At 63.4% G+C, this 17066-nt stretch overlaps 8 protein-coding genes across 11 annotated transcripts; 5 read left to right on the top strand and 3 right to left on the bottom strand.

Annotated features, from left to right (window-relative positions):
- Nucleotides 1-354: 354 nt before the first annotated feature.
- RPS29_2 lies at nt 355-2573 on the bottom strand (the record flags this gene model as incomplete). Of its 4 annotated transcripts, none has more annotated exons than XM_062774862.1 (6): nt 355-447; nt 511-534; nt 583-619; nt 734-799; nt 1245-1271; nt 1574-1734. In XM_062774862.1, the coding sequence occupies 6 exons, from the start codon at nt 1732-1734 to the stop codon at nt 439-441; spliced, it is 324 nt and encodes a 107-aa protein (XP_062630845.1). In that variant the 3' UTR covers nt 355-438. The 4 variants fall into 4 exon arrangements, with proteins under 4 accessions (XP_062630845.1, XP_062630847.1, XP_062630846.1 ...); XM_062774861.1 differs by adding an exon at nt 860-1129 and having other exon boundaries at nt 355-534; XM_062774863.1 differs by having other exon boundaries at nt 355-534.
- A 172-nt stretch (nt 2574-2745) lies between these two features.
- pos5_1 (NADH kinase pos5, mitochondrial) lies at nt 2746-4212 on the top strand (the record flags this gene model as incomplete). Its single annotated transcript, XM_062774865.1, has 7 exons — nt 2746-2908; nt 2946-3017; nt 3052-3150; nt 3197-3294; nt 3329-3720; nt 3768-3938; nt 3994-4212. The coding sequence occupies exons 1-7, from the start codon at nt 2766-2768 to the stop codon at nt 4210-4212; spliced, it is 1194 nt and encodes a 397-aa protein (XP_062630849.1). The 5' UTR covers nt 2746-2765.
- Nucleotides 4213-4365: 153 nt separating this feature from the next.
- Nucleotides 4366-6848, bottom strand: tad3 (tRNA-specific adenosine deaminase subunit tad3; the record flags this gene model as incomplete). The annotated part of the gene is made up of 3 exons (XM_062774866.1): nt 6331-6848; nt 5325-6143; nt 4366-5279 (listed from the first exon to the last, which is right to left on the bottom strand). Exons 1-3 carry the CDS (start codon nt 6617-6619, stop codon nt 4366-4368), a joined length of 2022 nt encoding a protein of 673 aa, XP_062630850.1. The 5' UTR covers nt 6620-6848.
- A 493-nt stretch (nt 6849-7341) lies between these two features.
- MGAT5_0 (Alpha-1,6-mannosylglycoprotein 6-beta-N-acetylglucosaminyltransferase A) lies at nt 7342-9210 on the bottom strand (the record flags this gene model as incomplete). The annotated part of the gene is made up of 7 exons (XM_062774867.1): nt 7342-7540; nt 7583-8018; nt 8060-8181; nt 8219-8334; nt 8376-8550; nt 8592-8903; nt 8939-9210. 7 exons carry the CDS (start codon nt 9208-9210, stop codon nt 7342-7344), a joined length of 1632 nt encoding a protein of 543 aa, XP_062630851.1.
- Nucleotides 9211-12093: 2883 nt separating this feature from the next.
- Nucleotides 12094-13789, top strand: SPCC417.10_13 (putative transporter; the record flags this gene model as incomplete). The annotated part of the gene is made up of 5 exons (XM_062774868.1): nt 12094-12294; nt 12345-12595; nt 12640-13136; nt 13174-13366; nt 13405-13789. 5 exons carry the CDS (start codon nt 12094-12096, stop codon nt 13787-13789), a joined length of 1527 nt encoding a protein of 508 aa, XP_062630852.1.
- Nucleotides 13790-14065: 276 nt separating this feature from the next.
- Nucleotides 14066-14565, top strand: LOC62_06G008334 (uncharacterized protein). Its single transcript, XM_062774869.1, has 4 exons — nt 14066-14143; nt 14173-14237; nt 14271-14326; nt 14364-14565. The coding sequence occupies exons 1-4, from the start codon at nt 14105-14107 to the stop codon at nt 14444-14446; spliced, it is 243 nt and encodes an 80-aa protein (XP_062630853.1). The 5' UTR covers nt 14066-14104; the 3' UTR covers nt 14447-14565.
- Nucleotides 14566-14794: 229 nt separating this feature from the next.
- LOC62_06G008335 (uncharacterized protein) lies at nt 14795-15203 on the top strand (the record flags this gene model as incomplete). The annotated part of the gene is made up of 3 exons (XM_062774870.1): nt 14795-14833; nt 14870-15020; nt 15058-15203. The coding sequence occupies 3 exons, from the start codon at nt 14795-14797 to the stop codon at nt 15201-15203; spliced, it is 336 nt and encodes a 111-aa protein (XP_062630854.1).
- Nucleotides 15204-15446: 243 nt separating this feature from the next.
- LOC62_06G008336 (uncharacterized protein) lies at nt 15447-16797 on the top strand. The gene is made up of 4 exons (XM_062774871.1): nt 15447-15566; nt 15603-15661; nt 15698-15753; nt 15791-16797. The coding sequence occupies exons 1-4, from the start codon at nt 15495-15497 to the stop codon at nt 16678-16680; spliced, it is 1077 nt and encodes a 358-aa protein (XP_062630855.1). The 5' UTR covers nt 15447-15494; the 3' UTR covers nt 16681-16797.
- Nucleotides 16798-17066: the final 269 nt, after the last annotated feature.

A 17066-nucleotide genomic window follows, 5' to 3' on the forward strand; every position in this document is an offset into this window, starting at 1 on the left:
GGGGCGGAGTGATGGTGGGGTGGGGTGTAGCAGCAAGTAGTGGCTAGCGGTGGTTGGCGGCGCGTGGGTGGGCCGGCCAGGCTGGTGCCGCACCAACCGTCTGCTTGCCGCGAACCAGGTCCAAGGCAACCTTCAGCGGCAATGGCAGAACTACACGGAATCAATTTCTCCTACCCAGCAGTGCTTGCAAAAAAATCCCGGCCACTTTGCAAACTTTCCCGTCCTGTGGCACATGCACAGTCAAGGGCAGACCAACGATCACTACGGAGACACAAGACACGGATGCACAGATCAACACAGATGAGCAGCGCAGCGCCGACACACGCCGAGGACAACGACGCAGTAGCCACACCATATGTATGTGGAGATTGATGATGCCATCACATATACAGACGCCAAAGCCCTCAATTGAACACGAGTCAAATGAAAACTGGAAGCTTAGTTGTACTGGAATAGGGTCAGCATTGATTCGGTGTCGACGCGCATGCGTGAGTCGCAAAGTCAACGAACCTTGACGAAGCCCATGGCCTTGGACTGGGAGGTGTTAGTGATGCTCTAGAGGACTATAACGCCAGCACTCACCTTCTCACGGAAGCACTGACGGCACATGTCAAGGCCCCTGTAGAGTCAGTATCCCGTTGCCTGTCGTCTCGTCGCGCCGATGGCCAAACGTACCACTTGCTGCGCGGGGTGTTAGCATCGTCTACACGGGCACACACGACGCCAAACTCACCGGATAAGACCGGCCTGGTGAGCGCAGACACGGCACTGACGCGAACCCTTGCCGTAGTTACGGGGGCTGTGGATGTTAGATTCGGCGCGGGTGTGTTATAGCAGCGGCGGCGTGCCTTGCGCGGACGGCGTGCACGAGGAGGGGTCGCAAAGGAGGGGCAGAGGCGCGCGCTTGAGGACGATCGGGCGGTCCGTTGGGTGTAGTGACGGCGTTGTCGGACTCGTGTGCGCGTGTGCGCACATTCGCAATTTGGCCGCCAAAAGGTCCTCCGTCCGAGTCCAGCGTTTCCCTCGTCCAGACGACAGCAGCGGCGAGCCGCACACGCAGGCGAAGCCGCTCGTGTGCCCGTGTCCGTCGTTGCCGTCGCCACCCATGCCGTCCTTGTCCTTCCTCATGCTGTGTCCTCTGCCGTGCCCCAGACCCTTCCTCGTGGCTCCTTCCGCGCACTCCAGCGCTCCCATCCCATCCAGCCCAAACCCGTCCTTCCCAGCCGCCGCGCTCGACGACTCACCGCGAGAACCAAACGTTGGAGTGAGCCCTGTTGGGTGTCAGCTACGCCCTCACACGTCCACAGGTCTGTCTCAACGCACATATTGTATTGTCGGGGTTAAAGTTCGCGAGGTTGTCGCGGGTTTTGTGCTAGCAGGTGTCAGTTGTCGAGGTCGTGCGTGTGTGTCGCTGTCGAGCGTGTCGAGCTGGGTGTCGGTGCAGTCCTACTCACGTCGTCTACGTGGGGTTTTGAGGGATGCGGACGACTCTTGGCTCGAAGTTGTCTGTTGGCAGCGGCGACGCAGCAGCGAGCAGAGCAGCCAGCCTGCACCAGCACCAGCAAGCCCTCACCCCAACACGCCCAGGCTGGTGCGGAAGAAAATCGCTCGAAACTGACGCCTCGGCGAATTTTCAATAATCCCGCTGGGTGGGATTCCAGAAACGAGATGTGGCACAAGTGGGACGGAGGTCTCCCAATCTCCGCTACTTGATTCAAAAGCATCTTCTAGCATCGTACAGTGTCTATATCTCTTCCTATGCATACCCGAATCGCACGCCGAGCGCGCAGCCGAGCAGCAGAACCATGCAGTGTAATGTCGTGTGGAATGGTGTAGAATGCGGGGGTGGGTGTCGGTCGGCTACTTGACGGCAGGTGCCACTGCTACCGCCGCCGGCCCCGGAGCAGCAGCAGCAGCGTCCTTGCTCGCCGCCTCGATCATGCTCCGCTCCGACGCGGACAGGTTGAACAGGCTGTCGGTGAACTTGTGGTATTCGCGGCGGATCTGGGGGTGTGAGCGGGGTGTGGGGAGGGGGGTTGTGACCGCCGGGTCGGGCTACACTGCGCGGACCACGTCCGGGTCTGCCGCGTGGTGGTGCGACACCACCACCTTGCCGACACCAGCCCAGCACACACACCACTCACCGGCGAGAAGACGTGTTCTCTCGTGTTGCCAAAGTCGTAGTAGAGGACCATGTACGCGGCGGCGACTGGGCGGGGTGTCAGCCACGTTCTTCGGGGTCGCCTTGACGGCCGGGCTTCCTCAACGCTCCGCCCTCGCGTCGGCCCGCGGCCTCCCCTCGGTAGGCACACTCACACCCTCCAGCAACCCAGCCCGCCACGCCGATCATGCGCGAGAACCGCGGCAACGGCGGGCCGGTACCGCTCTTCGCGAGCGAAGCGTAGAAGGCCTCGGCCTCGGCCGGCGTGCGCGGGCGCGGCAAGCTCTCGGGCTTGGGGCCGGTGTAGCTGCGCTCCGGGTTGGCTTTGTGCGCGGCGGCTGATGGGCCCGGGCCTGCGCGTGGGGCTTTGCCGGACATATTGTCGGTGGGTTGAGCAATGTGGTGTTTGTTGTGGTGGTGTCAGTGCGATGATGCCGATGCCGACGGGCGGGCCGCGAGGTGGAGGTCGTTGCCCGAGTCGACAAAAGTCGGATGATGGTGCCGTGCCTGGCCGATGACTCGCAGCGAGGCGAGGGGAATGATAATGGCTGGGGTGATATCGCTGTCGCATCAACATCGCCACCACTGCATCTCACACTCCGCCATGCGCCTGCCCTCGTCCCTACTGGCGGGCGTGCGTGCCGGCCTGCCGCGCGTGCACAGCGCCGCAACTGCCGGGCCATCACGCCTCCGCGCCATCCACCTGCTGCGCGAGCTGCGCGTCCCCGCGCCATGGGAGAACGCCAAGTGGGTCGTGTCGTCTGTTCGAGGTTGCTGACGACAGGAAACCGCGCCTGAGGCCATACGTGCCCGACGAGTCGATCGACCCCGACAGCCCGCTGCATAGCTCGCCGACGTGAGCTGCGTTGACGGGAGCCAGCTGACCCCAGACATCGCACCAGCGTGTGGTCGTCCCCACCCACCTCTATCCTGCTCATCCAGAAGCCGAACGACGCGCGCACGACCCAGGCCATGGGCGAGGTGCTCTCGTGCGTCTGCTAGCCTTCTGCCGAGCACGCTGCTGACTCTCCCCAGCCACCTGACAACAAACTACCCCCATCTGCGGCTTCTCGTCGAGGCGCACACGGCGCGCGACCACCCGAACTTTGAGCAGCTCTACGTCGTCGGGCCGCGTGAGTTGCCACGACCGACCTCGCTAACCTCCAGACGACGCGCACCTCCTCCCGCTCCACACGCACATGGTGCTCACGCTAGGCGGCGACGGGACGGTGCTGCACGTGTCCCATCTCTTCTCGGAGGGCGAGTGCCCGCCCGTGCTATGCTTCAGCATGGGCTCGCTCGGCTTCCTCCTCCCGTTCCACATCGACTCGATGCCCGTGGCCTTCGAGCAGGCGCTCAACGGCCCCGTGAGCGTGTTGAACCGCGCTAGGCTGGCATGTACCCCGTACCACGCGAACGGGGAGCTGCTCGAGCGGTGTGGCGACGTGTCCGAGGACGGATGGCAGGTCATGAACGAGGTCACCCTGCACCGTGGACGGCATCCGCACCTCACCATTGTCGACGCGTTCTACGACGACCAGCACTTGACCGAGGCAGTGGTGCGTGAAGCGCGGTATGGCATCTCAACCAGCTAACCCTAGCCCAGGCGGACGGCCTACTCCTCTCCACACCGACTGGCTCGACGGCCTACTCCCTCTCGGCCGGCGGACCAATCTCGCACCCCGAGGCCGACGCGCTCCTCCTCACGCCGATCGCGCCGCGCTCACTCTCGTTCCGAACAGTCATCCTGCCCGGCCAAGGCGAGGTCAGGCTGCAGGTGAGTTGGAGTGCCCTCTCTGACTAGCCCCCCCCAACTCACGCCCCACGCCCAGATATCCGACCGCGCCCGCTCCCCAGCCGAGCTGTCAATCGACGGCCGCGAGGTCTGCGAGCTGCACAAGAACGACTCGGTCGTCATCCGCAAGTCCGAGTGGCCGATGCCGTGTATCGAGCGCCCTGGAGGAGGCACCGGCTGGGTGCGCGACATCTCGTCCCTCCTCCACTTCAACGTCGGGTTCGTCAACAAGAGCATAAAGAAGGGGCACGTGTAGTAAGGACGCCGAGCTGTATCAATTGTCATAGAGTAGCCATAACTCAACTCAACTCCATCACCAATGCAAGCATGCATAGAAGGGTACATAATGCAAGACGACAGAGAACCGACAGGCACCCAGAACTAGATGTCCACTACCACACATCCCGACTTAGATCTCGTAGGAATCTGGCACGTCGTACTGGGCGAGCTCGCCGACGTCGACCAGGTCGCCGCAGTACTGCCACGCGTCGAAGCGGTGGTTGAGGTCGCGGCGCGAGTGGACGCCGTACGAGCCCTCGAAGCCGCCGGCGCGCTTGCGCGGGAAGAGGAAGTAGACCTCGCGCACGCGCGAGTGCAGCAGGGCCATGGAGCACATGACGCACGGCTCGTGGGTCACGAAGAGGCTGAGCGAGGTGAGGAGGTAGTCGGCGCCGTTGCGGGTCGGGTTCATCTCGGAGAAGGGGGACACGGTGCGCAGGCGCGCAATCTCGGCAATGCAGTTGAGCACGGCATGTCGCAGGGGGTGGGCCTCGCTCACGCGCGTGTCGTGCGCGGCGGCGCGCAGCCCCGGTGTCGGGGGGATGAACCCGTCCTGCTGGGGCCAGATCGACTCGGGCGGCGACGCGCAGTATACGGCGACTGGCAAGTCGCCAGCGGCGGCGGACGCCCGCGCATCCGCCAGCACACGGTGGATGCCGGCCCGGATCCACGCGTACTTGCCCAGCGTGGTCCCGCGCGCGTCGAGCGGCCGCGGCGCAGCAGGCGAGAAGAGCACCGGCCAGATCTTGTTTCTGATCTTGAGCTGCTCCGACGTGCGCGCCGCCGCTCTGGGCACGTTGAACAGGCTCGGCTCGAGCCCCGTCAGCAGCGGAGAAAAGGCCTCGAGCGCCGCCACGAGCGCCGCGGGCGTGATTGAGCTCTCCATCGCCAGCGCGACGTAGCAGTGCTCGCCTGTCTCGTCGGTCACCCTCCGCACACGCTTCAGATGCCGCATGCGCTCGTCGACCGGCAAGCCGTCCTTTGTGAACGCCAGGACGTGACGTGTGAGCTTGGAGTCGGGGACGTCGACGACCCAGACGGGGACTGTGATGTTAGCGGGGTGCTCACTACCAAACAAACATCACCCACTCGTCGCGCTGTTGTCCATCTCAGCCTCCTCCTCAATCTCGATCGGCCCACGCGCGCGGTAGATGAGGTCCCACTGGTCCTGGGCGAGCGGCGTCGACAGCTGGTTTGGAGGCGCGACGTCAAACTCCAAGTCGGCCGTGAGGTGCACCTCGCCGACGTGCTCGTGCCGCGACTTGGCGGCAACAGAATGCAGCGGCGGGGGCAGGTCGGCGCGCACCTCGTCGCGGCGCTGGCGCTCGGCCCACGATATCGACTTTGCCTTGAACGCTGACGAAGACGACGACGACGACGACGACTCCCCCGCCGATCCTGTCACACCAGGCAAGGCACTGCCCGTTGCTTGTAATGGTTGGGGCGCGAGAATCGTCGTTCCGTTTGCAGCGCCCGGTGTGTTGTTGTGACTCGCGCCACCCGCCCCGGCGGCATCGGGGGTCGTCGTTGTCGACGACGTTGCCATCTTGTTCTTGAACCGCTCGCGCCGTCTCTGCTTTGCGCTGTGTGTCGCGCCGCCGAGCGTTCTTCTCGTCTCGCGCGCGGCTGCCTTGGCCTCGGCAGCAGCGCGCTCAGCCCGCGCCTCGTCGTCGCTGTCCTCGACGTCGAGCGCCGCCAGCCGCTGGAGCCCGTCTCCCTCGTCGTCGCTCAGCGCCGGCTTGCGCCCCTGGCTCGGGACAAACCACAGCTTGGTCTCGTCGGCCGAGTAGCAGATGCACAGCTCGTCCCCTGGCTGGACGGAGCGCGACGTGGTGAATGTGATGGTGTTGGCGGCCGTGTTGCGCACAAAGTTGACGTTTGGTGTAGACGAGTGGTTGAACAGGGAGGCTGGGGGAGGGTGGTTAGTTGGGCAGTCTCGATGGCAAGCGACGCAGAAGAAAGAATGAAAAGAAAGAAAACATGTCGCGGCCAGTGCATCGAGCGTCGGTCGAACTGGCCAGTCACTCCAAGGCCCCCCCTCACTCTCTTCCATCTCTTGTCGTCCACCACAACCTCCCCCGCCGTCCCGACTCACCCATTCCCAATCCGAGCGCCATGCCGCCGTTTGACCAGCAAAAGCCATATTCACCCAGGACCGTGTCGTCCATCCGTCCTTGGTCCCACTGCTCCTTTGTAAGAAGCAGCACCGGCGCTTCCTCGAGCACGCTCCCTGCAGGAATCGCCGCCGAGGCAAACACGCCGCGGCCTCTGCCGGGCAGCTGGCGGACGTGCAGCGCGAGGGGGTTGATCGTTTCCGATGCGGGCAGGGGGGAAGCAGAGGGGCCGGCGCCGTTGCCGGCTTCAGCCTCGACGCCACGGCTCATGACGTCTCGTCTGGCGGAGGGACGTGCGGCGGACAGATCTTCCGAGGAGGAGGCGAGTGAGTCGAAGGGAGCAGGAAGGAGGCGCACGGTGTCGCGGCGCGCTGTGGGCTCGAGTATACACAGGTGGCGCGAGCTGCACGGGGCGACGGGGGGGCTGCGTCGAGATGCCCGCGGTGTGTGTGTGTGAGGAGGTCGGTGTGTGCCGTGCGATGCAGAGGAGTGCAAGGGTGACCGAGTACGGCTCAAGTTCGAATTTTTGGACAAGTTGCAGGTGGTTGAGAGTTCTGGTGTGGCTCAGGCACGGCTGGTACTGCCCACGCGACCCGTCGTCATGACCAAGTGGCAGATTGAGCGATTCGAGTCAACCTGTCACCTTTCTGCGGAGCTCTTCCTCGGCACAGCTGTGCAAACAACCACGGCGGCACGCAGGCAGCAGTGCAGAGGGGGTCTCCGAGAATCGATGTGGAGGGCGCATGATTGTTAGAAGCAATGCTCGCAAGCGCAGAGCGGCGACGCCCTGCCCTGCCGTGCTCGCCGGTCCGATGGAGCGGTAACGGCGATCGTTGAGATCGAGCGAGGCGCAAGGCGCAAACTGTGCTTGGCTTGCCCGCTTACCAAGTCACGAGACCGCGAGTCCCTCTGCTTTGCAGCTAGATATAATACATGATCGCCCTCCTCTCCTCTCCCTCGCCGCTCTATGTCTTTATGCACACTGCTCCTACTTACTCTACAGCGCCCTGCGCCAGCAGCTCGGGGCGGCACTTGCCCGAGGCGAAGCACCGCTCCATCATGGTATCGTCGTGTGCGGGGGGCCGCCCGCCATTGTTCGCCACGATATCGTCGTACAGCCCTTCCCAGTCGGTGCGGAGGAACGCGCGGGTGCGCTCGCGGACCGCGGCCATTGTCATGTCTTGCGGAACACTGCGGCGTGAGCGGCGTAAAGCGGCGTGCGTGGCGACTTACAACGGCTGGATCTCGGTCCCGACGGCGTCGATCACACGCGCCACGAGCTCGGTCGTGTTCCGAATATCGTAGCTGTACGCATATGGCTCCCCGAGCGCCCTCACGATCCCGTGCTGCGCGTACCGGGACGCAAACGGCGCCCAGGCCGACTCGGACGGGGTGTCCCAGTACGGCATGACGACGGGCGTCGCCTTGCACATTGCGACGAAGGGGCTCGGCGAGATCTCAGGCAGGCCGACGCCGAGCATGGCCTTCACGGAGCCCACGGTGCGCGCGTACTCTGCCGCACTCAGCTGGCCGAGCTGCTTGATCCCCGCGGGGATGGGTTTGTCGTTCACGATCTTGGCGGTCGACCAGACCTCTACCCCGGCGTCGTTGAGGTCCGCGACGATGCGCGGCCACGCCGAGGTCAGGTAGTCCTTGTGGTAGAAGTACGCTGCGGGTCAGTGCCGATGCCGGCAGCGGGGGACGGCTCACGGCTCTCTTTTGCGAGGATGAGGACCGCGTCCTTGCGCTCCGTGTACGGTACGACCGGCGCCTGGAGGCACCGCTGCTCGATGCTGAGGGGGAGGTACGAGTGGCCGGGGTAATCGTACGGGCTGGCGGTCAGCACAGGAGCCACCCAGTGCCGCTTACACAATCTGCCACTTCGCCCCGAGCGTGTGCCACGCCCACTCCTCGCCCTCCGCCTTGCCCCAAAGGTACTGTGCGTTCTGGCCGGCCCCGTCGAACGAAAACGGCCTGGAGCCCCACTGTGCGCGTGAGCTAGCTTGGACAGTTGCGAGGGACTTACGAACGACACCCCGATGACGCGCCACGACGGCAGCTGGCCGAGCTGGCTCGGCGGCACGGCGCCCAGATCGTGCCGGTAGCTCGCGTTCGTGGCGGGCGTGTAGTCCTCGGCACGGACGCAGCGCGGGTCCGACAGGCAGTTGAACGACTGGTCTGCGTCGGTCCAGTACTGGTATCTGCGTGCGTGTCAGCGGCGCCAGCACACACCATAGCTCACATCAGCTCGCTGAGCAGCCGCGTCGGCGCCCAGTTCTTGTACGCCCTCCTCAGGTCCGGCATGAGCGCGAGGAAGACGTATCCGTTCTCCTCGACCGCGTCCTGCTGCGGAGTGTCAGCCCGAGTGCCCGCCAAGCGCGAGCCCGCACACACCACGTCGCCAAGCCACACCGCCTCGCCGCTCTCGCTGTGCCCCTTGACGAAGATGTACCACATGTCGCCGAGGACGAGCGGGCGCTCGGGGCAGGCAATGAGGCCGAGGACGCAGCGTTCGAGCCGGTCGAGCGCGGAGCGCGCGCGCATGTCGCCGTTACTGCCGTCGTCAGCTCTGCTCTGCTGCCCACTCACCCCAGCTGCCACTCGGTCCCCTCGGCGGCGCGGAACGCCTGCAGCTGGCGGAACTGGCGCGCGCGGAGGCACTGTGGTGGGTCGAGCTCTGGCGCAGCGTGCGGGTCCCACCCCGCGCAGGCGTCGCTCGCCCAGCCAGTGGGTACGGCCCACCCCGCGACGGGGTTCGTCACCCCGAACAAAGGGACCAGAAGGACCAAGCCGAAGACCCAGACGAATACCAGCGCAAGCGTGCGCCGGCCGAGCGCGCGGAACAGGGGTGGTGCGGACATTGCTGCGCGTGGTTGTGGTGCGGGGGACGTTGGATAAACGAGACGTGGGTACGTGGAGAATGCTACGCGTGGTGATCAACACGCACCATGCGTACCAGTGCACTGGCTTTGTTGCGCCCCGCCCGCTGGCTGTGGGCCGTGGGCTGGCCTTTGTCCCCTTCACTTGTAGCTTGTGAGCTGTGCGCCGCAGGGCGGCATGGTGCCTACGCCCGCCACACAGACGCGCAAACATCACACACACGAGCAAACCTGCCCGCTGCCTGGCCGGCTGGGGGGCCTGGCCTGGTGGTGGCATCGATTAGATTGCCTGGACGTTAAAGAGAGGTGTGGGAAGATTCGCGCCACGCGCACGCGCCGAATACAAGGCGTACCCTGGCAGCCGCCACACTGGTCCCATGCACGAGGGAGCCTGCATACCTCGGCGACGTGTGTCGCTCAATTGTCGCAGGGCGCGGTGGGGCCGATGAACGTTCAGCGAGAGAGGGGAGATGGGGGCGCGCCGGCCCGTAGGGTGTGTATAAGTGGTGCTGCGGGCATCGAGTGCGAAGCTGGCGGCGCACCACAAACGATCTTGGCGATGACGTCGGAGTCGGCGCCACCATCACCGCCCCGCCCCGCCGTCATTTAGAGGTAGGGCGCGTCGAGCAGCGGAAGTGGCCTCCTCCCCTGACCGCGGTGCGGATTCCCATGGGCCATGCTTGGACCCACAGGGATGCTTGGATCGGAGGCAGGCAGCAGGTGAGGTCGTGGTGGTGGTAGGCATTTAGAGGCCTTGCGCCGTCGCGTCGCTGTTGGCGGGAGCAGAAGTGCAGATCTGCCGATGCCTGCACGCGTCGATGTCGACGGGGCACAATTGCGCGATGATGACTACGTTACTGACGCCGAGGGTGTTGTACTTTGGCGTGGGACCCCAGCGTCTATCTATAACCATCTGACCTGGGTCGAGGGTTGCCGCAGATACAGTACGTCCTTGCGTAGGGGCGCGCGCCTCCTACTCCGCGATCTGCCACTTGTCTCCGAGCGCGTGTTCGGGCAAGCCTTCGATCGTCTGTCATACTGCAGATCTTCGCCCGCCCCATTCTAATCCCAATATCCAGATCAGTGATTACACCCAAAAAGAGGTTACTTTGTGGGTTTGGATTGGTGGTGTTTGGGATTGTATTGTTGTCTGGGTGCATGATCTTATCCTGTGGGCTGATCCCGCTGGCCCCTCAGCTGTTGGCGGCTGTCCTTATGGACTTTGTAATGCCCTCTTTATATCCCTGTAATGATATAGAACTATATAGCAATGAAGTAACCCCCCCCTTCAGGATCACTCGCCTAGTGGTAGAAGTGAGCTCGAGTGCGAATCGAACCCCGGTCCGAAACTGATCTGAGACACTGACAAGTCTCAAACCAGGTTCTTCATCCCGTGTGTCTAACGACCGTTACTTTGCAGCCCTGGCGAGACAATATAACCTGCATGCGGCGCACAGTGCGGGTAGGCAGTGGCCAGGGTTGGGTTGCGGTGCATGTAAGGCAAGACAGCGCACAACGTACATGCGTCCACTCGTACTGAAGGGAAGTGGCGCAGTGTGCGCCAGCTGCTTGCAGTGCTCGGGTGATCAGCTCTGACAGTGAGCGTGGCCGCCAAGTCGAGACCGTGCCTTTGCATGCCGCCTGTTACGTGTCGAGGCCACCTAACCACAGCACGAGCCGGGCTGTATCGCCCGTTGATAGCATCACCCTTGTCGACGTGACCCGGTGGCGGCTCCTCTAGCCTGCGGCAGGGGCAGGCACCTCGTGCAGCGACATACAACCAGAGCAGTCGAGCGAGCTTGGCCGACGGCGGCGCGACAGCAACAATTCGGCGGGAGAGGTCCAGAGAGAGAACAAGTCAACAGAGGCAACAGTCCATTCAGACTAGCACATCGATATCAGATCAGATAGCCCGATGCCCGATGGCTAGGCGAGATACTCGAGCCCGAGCGGGGTCCAGGGACGATGTGGCAGCTGACCGACGGGGCTGGTGGCCCCCTCCGCACACGTCGAGGGCACCATTCTGGCTCGACATGTGCCATTAGCCAACGACGAGTGACAGCGCACCCCCACAGCAGCCCCACAATCCGTCGATACCGTCTATCCCCTATCCCCAGATCTGCCTCTGTGTTAGCCTGTGGCGATGGGTATCGCTTGCCCCCGTCACAGTGGGAAGCCTTGGATATCGCCTTGGAAATTCCAACACCCCGCACTAGCCAGCCCTGATACGAGGTGGCCGCCCGTGGGACCCACCGGCGCCCGTTGACATACGACAGGTGACACCTTATCGCTTGTGCATGCCCAGACCTGCGACCAAGGATGGGCTGGCGATCAAGTGACTCGTTTGTTCGCGGGGGGTGTGGGGGTGCGCCGACTTTCGCGGACTTTCACCAGCCCACGGCGGTCTCGCTCCCTTGTCCCAGGCTATCCGCAGCAGGCACCGGGGTCGCCGGCGGGGCCGTGGCGATCGTGGCGTCGCTTGTAGGCTGTGTGGGGTGGGCAAGACGCTGTGCGTGAGTGGAGAAGACATGTCTTGGCATCGAGGACAGCGCGTGTCATGGTGCGTGACTCACACTGTGGCGGACGCGGGTCTTGGCCTGAACGTGGCACTTTCTTGTTGATTCCAGCGATCTGCCCGTCGCGACCAACCGCAACTGCAAGCGACATGGGAAACGGGAGTGGGCTGTGGCTGAGGTTGGCTGGTTGCTGCGTGTAGCCCCTGCTGACGCTCGATTCCGGGTACAGCGGGGACGCGTTAGGCTCTCGCTTTCGCCGGGGTATCCGGGAACAGGACAGGCAAGGGGTATAAGAGGCACTGGAGCTCCACGGGGGCAGGACACACGCCACACACACCCGCGCAACAACATGTCTGGAATCCACGCCGACGAGAAGACTAAAAGCACCGCCGCGCGCATCGAGACGCTCCACCCCGTCGACACGGAGAAGCGCTCCGCGACCAGCCAGAATGGCGAGGACGAGATCTCCGAGGCGGACAACAAGCGCCTCCGGCGCCGCATCGACTGGTTCCTCATGCCGCTCCTGTGCACCGTGTACGGGCTGCAATACGTGGGTCGTCAAAGATAGAGAGAAGGGGAAGGAACTCACACCCGGCATAGCTCGACAAGACTGGCCTCACGTGGGCGTCCATCATGGGCATCATCCCCGACACCAAGCTCACAATGGACGAGTACTCATGGCTCGGGTCCGTCTTCTTCCTCGGCTTCCTGGCGGGCGAGTACCCCCTCTGCTGGGCACAGCAGCGCTGGCCGCTCGCCAAGGTCACAGGCCTGACGATTATCGTGTGGGGCGCCGTCCTGGGCTCCATGGCGGCGTGCAAGGACTTCAAGGGGCTCATGGTGACGCGGTTGTGAGTGGGCCGCGCTGGGATCTTTGTAGTACTCACCCCCGCAGCCTGCTCGGCTTCCTCGAGAGCGCCATCACCCCCGCCCTCACGATCTTCACAGCCCAGTGGTACCGCGTCAGTGAGCAGGGCCTCAGGACCGGCGTGTGGTACTCGACGCAGGCGGGCAGCGTCATCTTCGGCGGCTCGGTCGCGTACGCGTTCGCCATGGGCAGCCTGCACAAGACGTTGAGCATTGCGTCGTGGCGCGCGCTCCTGATCCTCTTCGCGGCGATCACGGTCGTCGTGGGCGTAGCCTTCATGTTCCTCATCCCCGACTCGCCCGAGACGGCGTGGTTCCTCACCGAGGAGGACCGCAAGCTCGCCCGCATTCGCACCAAGGAGAACCAGCTCGGCACGACAGACAACAGGTTCAAGTGGTACCAGGTGCGCGAGGCGCTGCTCGACCCCGCGGTGTGGCTGCTGTGCCTCGTCTCGCTCACGATCATGATCCCCTCGGGTGGCCTGCTCAACTTCTACGGCATCGTCGTCAAGTCTATGGGCTTCAGTGGGTCTCCGAGAGGGATACTGTAGCTGACAGGAAGCCGCCGAGTCGACCCTGCTTATGAGCACGGCCGGGTCATGGAACGTCGCGAGCGTTCTTTTCTTCCCCTGGCTGGCGGGCAAGCTCCGTCGCCGCGCCCTCGTCTCCGTCCTCCCCATGCTCATCGGCCTTGTGGGCGTGGCGATGGTCTGGGGCGCCAAGAACAAGATCGTGCGGTTTATCGGGTACAACCTGTGAGTAGTGTGACGAGGTTGTATGCTGAACCTCCCAGCGGCCTCGGGTATGCCGCGGCCTTCGGTCTCGCCATCTCGCTCCTCACGTCCAACGTTGCCGGCCGAACCAAGAAGACGACGGCCAACGCCATGTTCCTCATCTTCTGTGGGTGTTGCGCTGCGTGCGGCGAGCTGACTGCAGACTGTGTCGGTAATCTCATCGGCCCGCAGACCTTCAGGCAGAAGGACGCCCCGGGCTACGTTCCGGCCCTCACGAGCATCGTGGTCCTGTACTGCGTCGCCATCCTGCTCCTCATCGCCACTCACTTCCTGTACGCGCACCGTAACAGCAAGCGCGTGTGGACCGAGGGCAACGAGCCCCTTGCGGCTGACTCGGAGGATCTGACCGACCGCGAGAACCCGCACTTCCACTACGCGCTGTAAGAGAGAAGGGGGGATACCGGGTTGCAATGAGAGTTTGAAGGGAAACAAGTCACGTATGCAAACGTTGTCAGCGTTCGGAGGATTAATCCAGATAAGCAGTTGATTAGAAAAGTGGATCTGGAACCATTAGGTTTATCCTCGGCTGATAAGGACCGGCATCGGCCGGATATCACCGCAGTGGCAGTCCAGTCAACCGGTCACGGACCTCTATGGCGTCAGTCGTCGAGGTGCATAAAGACGGGCTAGTTGGCCTCACGACCTCGCTCACTGCCGTCACATCTCTTCCCCTCTTCCCACATCCCACAACCCACCACAATGCCCGACCAGATCACCTCGCGCGGCACCAACAGCCAGGTAGGCGTCCCACACTCCCCCTCGCTCAGCTCCAGGGCAACTCGTACGACACGCGCCAGAGCAGCTCGGGCTCGACGGGGTACCACTACTCCAAGTGAGCTGGCCCCCGGGGTATAGCTGACCCCAGCACCAACGGGTCGTACTACTACTCAAACACGAACGGCTCGACGTACTACAACTCGGGTGGGTGAGGGTGTCTTTCCCAGAGCTGACACGCCAGGCAGCGGATACTCGTCGTACACTTCGCCCTCCGGCAACACTTCGCAGTCGTACTCGTCCAACAGCGGCTCGGGGAAGAAGTAGGCGGGATAGGGCGAATTGGGAGGTGAAGAACGATGTCGAAGGTCGAGTCTGAGGTGCAAGCTCTCCTCTGAAGTCCAAGTAACCCAATAGCTGAATGAAGGTCTACACATGACGTAGGGCAACGCCCCCAGGGCGATGTGTGGCACCGCACGATGTCTGTGGCCCCTGTGGCTGGCGGACGTCTTCTGCTGTATGATCTAGACAACAGTGTGCTATCAGACGGTGCCGCCCTATGCCCCACGGCCTTCGCACGTCAGAACGCAGGAGCCTCACCAAAGGTATAAAGACCCGCTCTGCAGTGCCCATCCTCCCATCCCCAACCAACCTACTCACCCAATCTCATCCACCATGCCCGACCAGATCACCTCCCGCGGCGTGAACAACGACGTGCGTCCCATACCAGTGGCAACACTCACACCCCAGGGCAACAAGTACGACACGCGTGTCGACGAGGCTGGAAACAAGGGCTACCACTACTCCAAGTACGCGACGCACCCTCGGCTCATGACTGACCGCAGCTGCGACGAGTCGTACTACTACAAGAACACCAACGGCTCGACGTACTACAACAGCGGTGAGGGTATCGGATGTGAGGCGAGCTGACACCGCAGGTACCGGCTACACTCAGTACACCTCGCCCTCGGGCGGCACCACCAAGACGTACACCTCGCCCTCCGGTGCCACCACCAAGTCCTACACCCCAGCCGGTGGCTCGGGTGGTTCGGGCGGCTCGGGCAAGGGCTCTGGCAAGAAGTAGGGGGGAGGTCCTCGCACGCCATGTGCATCTACTACACCCTCGCACCATGTTCTCTACATCGCCCTGATCTATGCATGTATTTGGGCTGCTCGTCATCGTCATGCTGCCGCACACCCTGGCAGACGCGACCACCCTTCCCCCAAAATGTCATTTGGAGCCCCGCATTCCGCCGACTTCCCACCTTCCGACTTTGGCCACTGATGCTTCCTTCTGGCACTTCTGCACTTCTACTCGTTTGAGCCACCCCCTTCCTCCCTTTGTCACTCTTCCTTTCTCTCCATTTGGCACACCATGCCACCAGTCAACCCGGACCGATATAAGGTCCCGAGGGACAGGATCATAAGCCACGGCGTGAGCCCGAGGGTGAGTGGGCTCCTTGCTTCGCTCCGCTGACAACAGGGCGCCAAGTGGGAGCGTTTCCGCGACGATGCCGGGGACGAGGTGTACCGCTACGTCAAGTGAGCTCGACGACCTCCATGTGAGCTGACACGCAGCCGCGACAAGTCGTACACGTATCACTTCCCTGGCGGCTGGAGCTACGTGCACGATGGTGGGTCTCAGTATCGGCGGCCTTTCTGACCCTCCAGGGAAGGGCTTCGCGGAGTGGAGGACTCCCGAAGGCGAGACGTACACATTCTACGGCGCGTCGCTTCGGCGCTCACACCCATATCTCGGCGGTATCCACCTTCTCAATGAAGCACCCCGCCGGCGGACGACACTGCCCCAGCCGCACCGGGATGTGGAGCTCGACATTCCGCCAGTACAGAAGGAGAGAGAGAAGAAGCGCGCGAAGACGTACGCGCGGCCCTACGCCACGTCGAGGCCGGGGGCACGGCGTTACGACCCGGATGACTCCCTGCTCGACGCCGAGACGACAGCCATGCCTACCGCGGAGAGCTCGGAAAGTGCAGTGCGGAGCCTGCGAAGACGGCACGCCCCAGCCTCGATCATGACACCCCCGACGTCGCCCGACTCGCCGCGCCGTCTGCGCAAGCGCAGGCGACAGCTGCTGTGGGCAGAGGGAAGCTCTACGTCATACTTTGACAGGTGGAGCGGGACCAGCGAGGACAGCCGGAGCGCGGGCAGCGAACCGGAGTGCGTAGGGAGCGACTCGAGCGACGACGACGAGGGCACGAGCTCCGTCGCGCGCCGGCTCGACTTCACCCTCTCGTCGGCAGACGACTCATCAGCCGGCCCCAGTCGGCGCGCTGTGCGCAACACGGACAGTGCGCCTTCGCGCAGGCGGCACGTGCTGGTACCCGTCGTGGAGATCGTGACGCCGCGAAAGAAGAAGCAGGCCCCCGAGTCGCCCAGCAGAACATACGGCCTGCGAACCCCGCGCTCGTCGGCAGTGTCACGCCGCTCAGGGAGGAACACCGCCAGACGCACGTATGCTGAGGCGTCGGACGACGACGTGGTGTTCCTCGAGGAGGAGGACGCGGACGAGGCTGTGATTGATCGTGTGCTGGCGCTCTAATGTGCAGGGTTGTATGGTGGGTAGTGCTGTGGGGCATCTGTATAGTGAACTGGTAGAGGTTGTGTTCCATAAGCAGTGCTTGAAGCAGTGCTTACATATGCACATGCGTGAAGGGGATGCATGCAGGTGTTGATCTGCGGAGATGCCAGAGTCGGTTGCAGTCAGGGAGGATGGTGCCGCCGGTAAGCTGTTGGCGATCGCCCTCTTCACCTCCACTTCACTCACTCTTTGGTGCATCCATTCACCTTCAATTCATCCACCTCCCCAGCCCTGCCCTCGGTACATGTACATCGGCGCTGGCCCGCCGGTACCGCGGCTCGGTTGTCTCCACCGAGGGACACAAACAGCGACTCCCCCACCCACCGCAGGTCGCCGAACGATGGCGT

This window comes from Vanrija pseudolonga, chromosome 6 (genome assembly GCF_020906515.1).
Source record: "Vanrija pseudolonga chromosome 6, complete sequence".
In the NCBI taxonomy this organism is placed as follows: domain Eukaryota; kingdom Fungi; phylum Basidiomycota; class Tremellomycetes; order Trichosporonales; family Trichosporonaceae; genus Vanrija; species Vanrija pseudolonga.

Bases quoted from the DNA above. Each gene is read 5' to 3' on its own strand.
- LOC62_06G008334 (XM_062774869.1), top strand. From the start codon at position 14,105: ATGCCCGACCAGATCACCTCGCGCGGCACCAACAGCCAG. The intron at 14,144-14,172 runs GTAGGCGTCCCA...CCCCTCGCTCAG, and splicing joins CGCGCGGCACCAACAGCCAG to CTCCAGGGCAACTCGTACGA. The intron at 14,327-14,363 runs GTGGGTGAGGGT...CTGACACGCCAG, and splicing joins CTCGACGTACTACAACTCGG to GCAGCGGATACTCGTCGTAC.
- LOC62_06G008336 (XM_062774871.1), top strand. From the start codon at position 15,495: ATGCCACCAGTCAACCCGGACCGATATAAGGTCCCGAGGGACAGGATC. The intron at 15,567-15,602 runs GTGAGTGGGCTC...CGCTGACAACAG, and splicing joins GCCACGGCGTGAGCCCGAGG to GGCGCCAAGTGGGAGCGTTT. The intron at 15,754-15,790 runs GTGGGTCTCAGT...CTGACCCTCCAG, and splicing joins CTGGAGCTACGTGCACGATG to GGAAGGGCTTCGCGGAGTGG.